Here is a 9,292-nt window from a genome sequence, read left to right as displayed (position 1 = left end):
TCTGGTCTCATGGCTTAGGTTCCTCTGTAGCATTTTCACCCACTTTACTCACCAAGTCTGCTTATAAAAGTTCAGTTTTCTATATTTTGCATATATGTGACCATGGACCACAAAACCAGTCATAAGGGTCAGGGTTTTTTTTAACTGATGTATGATTTGTTAGGATAGGACAACATTTGGCTGACATACAACTATTTGAAAATCAGGAATCTGCATTACATAACGCAAAACAACAACAACAACAACAACAACAAAAATTGAAATTTGCCTTTAAAGCTGTTCAAATTACGTTCTTAGCAATGCATATTACTAATCAAAAATTAAGTTTTGCTATTTTTACAGTAGTACATTTACAAAATATCTTCATGGAACATGATCTTTGCTTAATGTTCTAATGATTTTTGGCATTAAAGAAAAATCTATCATTTTGACCCATACAATGCATTGTTGGCTATTGCTACAAATATATTCATGTAACTTATGACTGGTTTTGTTGTATATATATATATATATATATTTAATGTCATTCCTGTTCTAAAAATGCCTGACAAGATTTTTGTTGAATTATTGTTACACTGACACATTAGTGGGTGTCTTCTATAAATGATGGTAAAAATATATGATAGTCATTATTTTTATATTATTGTGATTAATGTGATGTTTTTATCAGCTGTTTGGACTCTCATTCTGATGGCACCCATTCACTGCAGAAGACCAACTTCAGAGCCGGTTATGACACACTAAATTTCTCCAAATCTGTTCTTCTGATGAAGAAACTCCTCTACATCTCGGATGGCCCAAGGGTAAGTAAATTTTCACCAGATATTAATTTCTGGATAAACTGTTCCTATGACATAAAGATAACAGGTTTATAATGGGTTTCTATTTGAAAATCAGGAATCTGACAGTGCAAAACAACAAAATATTGAGAAAATTGCCTTTGAAGTTGTTCAAATGAAGTTCGTAGCAATGCATATTACTAATCAATTTTTTTTTGTTATATTTACGGTAGGAAATTTACATATCCATGAATATGAAATATCTTCATGGAACATGATCTTTACTTAATATCCTAATGATCACTGCCATAAAAGACAAACGTATCATTTTGACCCATATAATTGCATTTTTTTGGCTACTGCTACAAATATACCCGTGCAACTTGTGACCCAATAGTTATAGCAGGTTTAGTTGTTTTGGTCAACTGCTAAGCACTACTAATAATATTATAATCACAGCTAACTGTTGGTCTCGCAAAAGACTAATGAAATAAAGTGAAGCAAAACAACAAATCAAACTTGTCCGATAAGAATTTCTTATTATTCCAATAAAAAAATACATTCATACAGAAATATAACAATTTTGCAAAACAATTTCAAATAAAATTCATATAAAGCAAAAAACAAATAAAAATCTTAGAAAATGTTTTTTTTTTTTTTTTGTATTTTTCATCCTAACTTTTGTGTTTTTATTCTTTTGTACAAATATTCTTTAGACAAGAGGGATTCATGAGAGAAAAGATAAGTGATAGAAAGTGTTGGTTGAAGCAAGCAAATGGAAAACTTGATTAAGGCTCCATTACAACTTGACTAATATTGGCCACTGTTGGAAAGACGCAATGTTCTTTGCCCACAAAACCCTGGCTGGTCTGATTTAATGGCAGCGCAAGCTGCTTCAAGTTACTTTTCTCCCACCAAAACAATCCGTATCTACGTAGCTGCTCGACATGCAACAGTGTCAAACCTCCATCGCTCAAGAAACCGGAGCATGGCGCTTAGCAAAGCCCAACACTCGAATAATTCAAGCATATAACTATGTACAATAAATTTAATCAATCGTTTGGTCCCTGAAAACATTTCAGATAGCAAAAGAAACGCACGCAGCCAACCATGCGGCGTTCGACGGCGTCCGTAAATTTCCATTGTAAATGTTGAAAAGGCGGGTGATATATCTTTATCTTTCTGGATGGCTGTGCACTGTTTCCACAATACTGTCGCTGGACTAAAACAACGGCATCCAGACAGGTCAATATCGAACTGCCCGAGTCAGCAGTCTGTAGCAGGCAGGGCCTTCAGCAATTCATTACAGAGAGGCAGTACAAGGCAAGGCCTGTCTGACTGCAGCTTGTTAATTACAATAAATCTTTAGGCGTTTTTTCCTTTATTCTTGGTTACAGGGGACAGGGGGGGTTGGCATTCCACAAGCCTCGTATTACACAACAGCCTGTTTTTGCACTTTAAGAGCGTTTTGTCTTTGCACACACCTCCACAGATAGAGATCTTGCGTCTATTCGAAACGTTCAGTAGAAACCAAATCCGTAAGTTTAAGTGCTCTACATTGCAGATTTGACAACATATTAGTGACAACGAATGAAATCGCATGCTCAAGAATAACAATATATCTACAAGGGCTTGGTTACAGTGGCCTCAGAAATATGAAAGGTGCATGTTCAGGTGAAACAGAGCCTTAATAAAGCTTTTTCAATCACTTATACAAGACATTTTGTGACCCCCAATGGGAAAGGTCACTTGCATAAGGCACCATTAAGGCCAACAGTGCATTAACAACAGGTAAAATGGAGATAGAAAGAGAGAATTTCGCTTTTTTAAGATCTTGTATGAAATGGCCACTGATTGAAAGGATTCTTCCCTCCACCGGAAAGAAGGGAAGGGAATTTTAGAGTGAAGAATGATCAATGCGTTTATGTACAATATTGTAACATTTAACCCAATTGTATTTAGCTGCGCTTTATTGGAATCTATTTGCAGTCCCAATTACAAAAAAAAAAAAAAAAAAAAAAAAAAAAAAAAAAAAAAACAAAACCCCAATACCATGCAACACCTGTTTATGATAGTGAAGTTATAATTGTGTTACATCTCTAAGCACACAGCTTATACAACGGACTACAAATGAGCTTTTGTAGCCTGTCAAATAACAAGCTACCGAACACATTGCACATTTAGTAGCTGCACCGAACACCAAAAAAGCCACTTTCATTCAGGACCGAGTTTCCGCCCCCCTTTTAGATGGGGGCGGGGGGACACTACGCCCCCGCGATCCCAGAGCCCGGGGGCGTCAGGCAGGAGTTCTCAGTCTCACGGCTTCACTCACGGTTCTCGCATACCGCGTGGAAACAAAAACAGAACTTGTTCCCCGACACCATTCAGCCCACAGCGATACACTGGTACCCCCCTCCCACCCTTCTTCGCACACGGGACATTCATCCGCTCACGTCAAACAGGCTTTCTTTAGGATTTGTTTTAAAGTACCAGTGTATAGTCCAGGAGTTGTCCCGAAACATCATGCACCATACAACACACCATTCACTCGCTCTTTTTTTTGTTTGTTTTGTTTTTTTGGAAACATTTTCTTTTTTTTTAATAAATCATCCTCCTCTCTTCGATTCTTCATACATGATTTTGTCCCTTCCTTTTTCGTTTCAACAACCAGTCAGTCCGCCTTTATCCCGGGGCTCACGGAGGCACAGGATATGGTGCAAAATGGCATGCTTTGGCTGGAACACACTCCCCCCATTTCTTGCAGGGCCAGGTCAACCAGGAAGCTGGTCAGGACACAACATATCCCCAGCGTGAATCTACGGCCCGCTCAAAGGTGCCTCTTCATGTGCAGGGCCAGGTGGTCTGACCTGGAGAAACACCTGGAGAAAAAAACAGAGAGAGGAAAGGTGAAAAACAAGGTCGGGCAGGGGCCACCGAAGCCATAAAATGCGATCAAAGGTAGAGATCTGTGCATTGTGTCACTGATGAGGCCCCTGGTGGCCCTCAAGGAGAATTTGTGAAACAGGAATGAGTGCTATGAAGGCTAATGAAAGGAAAGGTTGGCTATGAGCAGAACCAGAGAGAATAAGCATTTGTTGTACATAATTATTAGAGAAAATGAGCAGTTTTTTTATTTATATTGAGAAGCCTGTGAAAAAAAAAAATGGAGAATAGATTTAAATTTCTTGTAATCTGTATTAAAATGGGTTTAAAATTACAGACATAATGTATCACATGCCATGTGCCATCTTTTTTTTTTTTTTTTTTAAGTAAAAGTGGAAGTGAAGTGAAGATATATATATAAATAATTCATTCAGGACTTTTTTTGTAGTGTGGTCAGCTATTACTACAAATAAATGAATAAATGAATGAATGATAATATAATTTCTTAATTTAAAAAAATACATTTGGTAATGAATAATAAAGTTTTTTAGGAAAACATCATAAAACGCACAAATTTTAATAAAACAACATAAAAATAAAATGTTCTCAAGGTTATAATAATCTGAGCGCCAGCAACAAACCTTATTGTTGAGGCTCAAACTGAGACTACTAAACTTTTATTGGCATCTGAAAGTATTAAAAGTATTAAATTATTCGAAGTTTGCTGAACTTTATGAATCTTAGTAGTTCCGATTCTGCAAAAATAGAACCGCGGGCACAGATTCTGTGTGGGTCTTGATATGAGGAAAGACTTGATCAAATGTTTTGTTTTAAAGGAGAACTATGAAATGTTGCGCATCCAGTAACCACGGAAACAAAATGCCAAAAAGGGAAGTTGAGCAAACAATGGTGTTCAAAGCGCAAAGCTCTCAGGGAGGGAAATGATTAACAGAGGAAGTGATGACAAACAGAAGAGGCGCGTTTGGTCATAAAACGAGGAGAATATCAATAAAGAATTGCGACAGTGTGACTATTGCGCTTTCAAGCATTTAATGCGATTAGGTAATTAAGTGATAAAATCCAAACATAATGGGGCGACTCCCATCGATGAACCGATAAAACGGAATCAATGTCGAATGCAGAATCCGTCGCGTTTCACTGACGCATGCATCAAAGGATCAGGCATGCGGTGAGAGAGACAGACGGGCTTTGATGACTGTCACAGGGAGAGATAGCGAGACAGAACTGAGCGTACCTGTCACAGTGACTGCATTTAAATGGCTTTGCACCGGTGTGCTTCCTGAAGTGTCGGGTTAGCTCGTCGCTCCTCGCAAAGCGCCACTCGCAGCCTTCCCATGAACACCTGTACGGCTTCTCACCTGTAAACAAAAACACAAACACCTTTCAGCCCGGATTTCAGCTGGGAAACATTCACAAGTCTTAAAGGAATGTGGAACGGCGTGCTCGGTAATGCTCTCAAAAATGCATTTGTAAACAGGATGCATGTTTATGGATTAGGTCACGCGGTCTACGAGTCTTAACTTTAATAAGATCCCTCAAGCTCTCAAGGATTGCGGGAATGCACGGTATGCCAAAAGTCTGTCTCTATGCTGTGTGCGCATAAACAGTGCGCCGAACAATGCGCGTCACACGGAGCCTGTTTTGAATGCGACGGGGCCCTTTAAAAAGGGGGCCACCCAGATTCCCATTCAAAGGCCTGGTTCTTTCCCATGACGAAACCAAAACTGTTTTGGTAGAGCAGGTTGTTTTCACCCTGGCTGGCTTTCGTTCCCTTCCCCCATCCGATCCCCCCCTCCTTCCTGGCCACGGCCGCATTCCAAACAGATTAGGTCACCGTTTAGGCGTGCAGTCATGCGAGGCAAATATTCACAGAGTGACATTAGCCTTGCAGCTGAGGACAGCCTGTGTGAACTCAACTCCATTACACAACTTCGCAGGAGACGTGAAACCTCTGTGAAGCGTGCGAGGTTCCGCTTTCTGTTTGTAGCAATGTTACAGGTTCTTACCTGTGTGAGTCCGCTGATGTGCTTTTAAGTGAGAACTCTTTGTGTAAACCTTCCGGCAGCCGTTGAAGTGACACCTGTGCACTCTCCTCCTGCCGTCCGGAGAGGCGTCCCCTCCTGCGGAAGTCTTATCCGAGGCCTTCCCCAGTCCGTTTTGCCGGTTCTTCACCGGCACGTGCAAGTCAGTCTGCGTGGAGCCCCACACCTGCGGGGTGCCGGGCTCCTGGGGCGTCTCTGGCGAGGACGGAGGCGTGCTGATGATAGAGGAACTCAAGTGATGCGCTGACTCCGTCAGAACCGAGCCCAGCGGGTTGGAGGTAAAGATGTGAGTGGGCGAGAGCTCCTCCGAACTGTCAGACGCCTCGCTGCTGGCATCCGAATTCATGCTGTTGGTTTCTAATATTTGGCAGTCCTGATTGTCGTCCTCCTTGACGCTGGGAAGGTTGCCGTTCCCATCTCCCTTATCTCCACAAGCCAAGATGAGCTTGCTCCAAAGATCCTCCTGGCCCTCAAACTTGAGGTCAGACGCAGAGACGTACGGCTCGCTCTGCAAATATCTCTCCAGCTCCAGACAGGTCTGATTCAAAACAGAAAACACAACGTTAGAATGCGCATGACCAATTCAATGAGTTTCCTCTAACTTTCACAGCTGACTGCCAAGGGTTAGTTTGGGTTAACCACACTCTGATCTGCACTCACACATTTTCTGCTGAAATATGTCAAAGTGTGTCATGTGGAAACATTACTGAGTATGTAAGGCCTTTAAAAATCAGTATTTTAGGTATAAATATGGCTTTGAGAGCTGTATATTGTCTTTCTGGAACAGTTATCCCCTAGTGAGTCATGCAGACATTTCAGAGTCCTTTTAAGGAAGCCACAGAACTTCCTCGGTCGAGTTTCCTCATTCAAACAGCCTGACGTTCCCTCAGCGTACATCTGGACGCATTTTAAACCCATTTTAACGCGCATTAAGTGTGAACGTACCAAATTTGACTGCACAAGTAGTTAGATAAACACTTCAAACTGTGTTTTTCCACTCAGTGTGAGCATTTAGTTGTGCGGTTTAGCTCTGCACATCCTCGATAACCACGATGATTTACCGCGCAGAACATGGCCTGAAAAATCTCGAGTTACTGACTCTACAGCCTCTCCATCAGGTAAAATGTTTGTTCCTCAAAGCGACAGTTCAGACTTCTGTTATTTATTCAGCATTATTCCGTTTCCACGAAATGTTAGGCAGACTCACAGTCTCAGTCACCATTCACATTCGCTGTATGGAAAAAAGATGCCGTGTAAATGAATGGTGACTGAGGATGTCAGTCGCTAACATCCTTCCTAACATCTCTTTTTGTTTTCCTCGAAACAGAACCTCAGCAAAATGACGAGGAAATGAGGATAGATTTTTATATTGGCGCAACTATGACTTTACCAGCTTATGCTGGGAAACACTGAGCAACTAGATGCAAACGCACGTTTAAATGCCAAGAGATACGTTCACATGGCACCGTGCCAGAATCCCAAAAAGCCTGAGGGAAACTACCTGGATCAGTTTCAACAGAAACATTCAAACGATCGTGCCAAGAATATGACCGCAACAGTTCAATCACAAGAACATCAGTATCAAGCAGCAGAACCTGCTATGACAGTTAATAAGCACCTCCTATAAACCCCGTTATGTGACAGAACATGTGCTGCAGACTGTCAGATCAACCAGTCTACAGCTGAGCACAAGAAAAGCACAATTCTACAATTTTCCTCACTGAATTGCGTTTTTACGGATTGCAACGGAATATAGATGTGACTCGAGGCGCGACTTTTTAAAAAGTGAAAAATACTCTGTACGCCAAAACAAGTTTATTAATGTAAACACACAGCTACGTTCTAAATGAGCTGACTGACAGCATTTACCGCGCAACAATGTAACCGAATCAAGTACGTCATTTAGAATGTTACAATGTTTCATTCAGCGCGGCGCTTCGCGGATTGTAAATAACTCTCCGTCTGCAGTTTAAAGGCAGCGAAGTCGAACCACAAGCTCTGCGTTCACGAATCACAGCGGAAGTTTGATCCATTTCACTTTAAAAATTGTTACCTGTTGCCAGTATTCTTCAAGCGATGGCAATGCAGAGAAATAGCCAGTTTCGTGAACGATCTGAAGTTCCTGAAATATGCTGCACATTGGTAGAACATCCATTGCAATCCCAAGTATCAGGCAATAAAAGACAGAAAAAAATATATCTTGATGAATCAAAGATAAAGTGTGACAAGCAAGCGTCCTCTTCGTGCAATAGCAACGCAGTGCAGCCGTCGCTTTGCTCAGAGTCCGCTAGTCCGTCTGTTGAGATCACTCTATATTTGCAAACACTGAACTCACGCAAAGCGCTGCGCTCTGTCAACTTCCCCTATTCAAACCTTGCAGCCTGCCTACTCCCTCGTGATAGCGTGACGTTCCCGAACAACGCGGCCAATCAGATGCGAACAGGTTGCGCGGGCGCAAATGATATCACTTTAAGCCAATCGTGGCGGCGTGCGGAAATAAGTCCGGCCTCCTGGCACTGTGATTGGTTCATTCAACTGAACGGAGCTGCGCGCTGATTGGAGGATATTTTTAGAAGCGTATATAAAGGCTCTGCGCTCAAACCACTCATTTCTGTTTCTTGACGACGGAGTGTCACACGCGTCTCGGTTTGGCCAGTGTGAGCGCTGTGTGCGCGCTGTGTGCTGCAATCGGTTGCTTCTTCTGGAGAACTTCAGTGTGTTGAAATACGTACGTTTTCCATTTTACTTGTTTTTAGCTCCCTTGAGTAACTCCTACAAACGAAAACATGGCTTTGGAGCAGTTCCAAGCATTTTTCAAATACCACAGCTGAAGTGTCCCTAATATTTGACAGATATCAGTGAAGTGAATGTCTCATACCGCAATGAAAAATGCCCTGTAGGCCTTGTAAACATTGAAAAAGAATCTCTGAACAGCACACAACTTTTATTAAGCAATCAGAAAATGTAGCCAATAAGATATACTGTGTCTATGTCAGTCATCATTTTGGCTTACATGCATTTTTATTCTTCTTTCGATGACTGATCAGCCACATGTTCCTGTTGTCATGCCAGACAAGTATTATTAAATGTACTCAATTTGGTGCCTAATTAGAAATGATAGAAAATTGAGCTTCAGTGTATTCTTAATCATGAAAATATGTTAATGAATGTCTTTTAAATTACATATCACATTATGAACCCCTTCTGAGTGTCATGTGCCAGCCAAGAAGCTGCCTTTGAAATGAATAGGAAGCCTAAAAAATGCTTTCTCCATACATTATAGACCTCTCTTTAAGGTTACATTAAGGTTCTTACTTGTTCACCCTTTGTTATAGATACATTTAATACTCAAATAAACAAACTTATTCACATATAAATGTTGCTGTAGCTGCAGATAAAAAAAGTGAAATTTGGCCAGAGCACGGTGCACATGACTCAGACGTGAAGGACGTGGTCACTCTGGTAAATGAACACAGCCTAGTGAGGACAGCACTGCCCAGTTGACTTGTGTCCACTCTTTAAATAGCCACTGTTTGGGGTCTGTCTGGACTAAGTAAAAGGTGTATG

At 41.2% G+C, this 9,292-nt stretch overlaps 1 protein-coding gene across 1 annotated transcript; it reads right to left on the bottom strand.

Annotated features, from left to right (window-relative positions):
- Positions 1-1,292: 1,292 nt before the first annotated feature.
- Positions 1,293-8,094, bottom strand: klf6a (Kruppel-like factor 6a). Its single transcript, XM_051098357.1, has 4 exons — positions 7,779-8,094; positions 5,690-6,263; positions 4,918-5,041; positions 1,293-3,658 (listed from the first exon to the last, which is right to left on the bottom strand). Exons 1-4 carry the CDS (start codon positions 7,878-7,880, stop codon positions 3,607-3,609), a joined length of 852 nt encoding a protein of 283 aa, XP_050954314.1. The 5' UTR covers positions 7,881-8,094; the 3' UTR covers positions 1,293-3,606.
- Positions 8,095-9,292: the final 1,198 nt, after the last annotated feature.

This window comes from Labeo rohita, chromosome 24 (genome assembly GCF_022985175.1).
Source record: "Labeo rohita strain BAU-BD-2019 chromosome 24, IGBB_LRoh.1.0, whole genome shotgun sequence".
NCBI classification, from domain to species: domain Eukaryota; kingdom Metazoa; phylum Chordata; class Actinopteri; order Cypriniformes; family Cyprinidae; genus Labeo; species Labeo rohita.
Note: the sequence above shows the minus strand (reverse complement) of the source record. Positions and strands in the feature narration are given on the sequence as shown.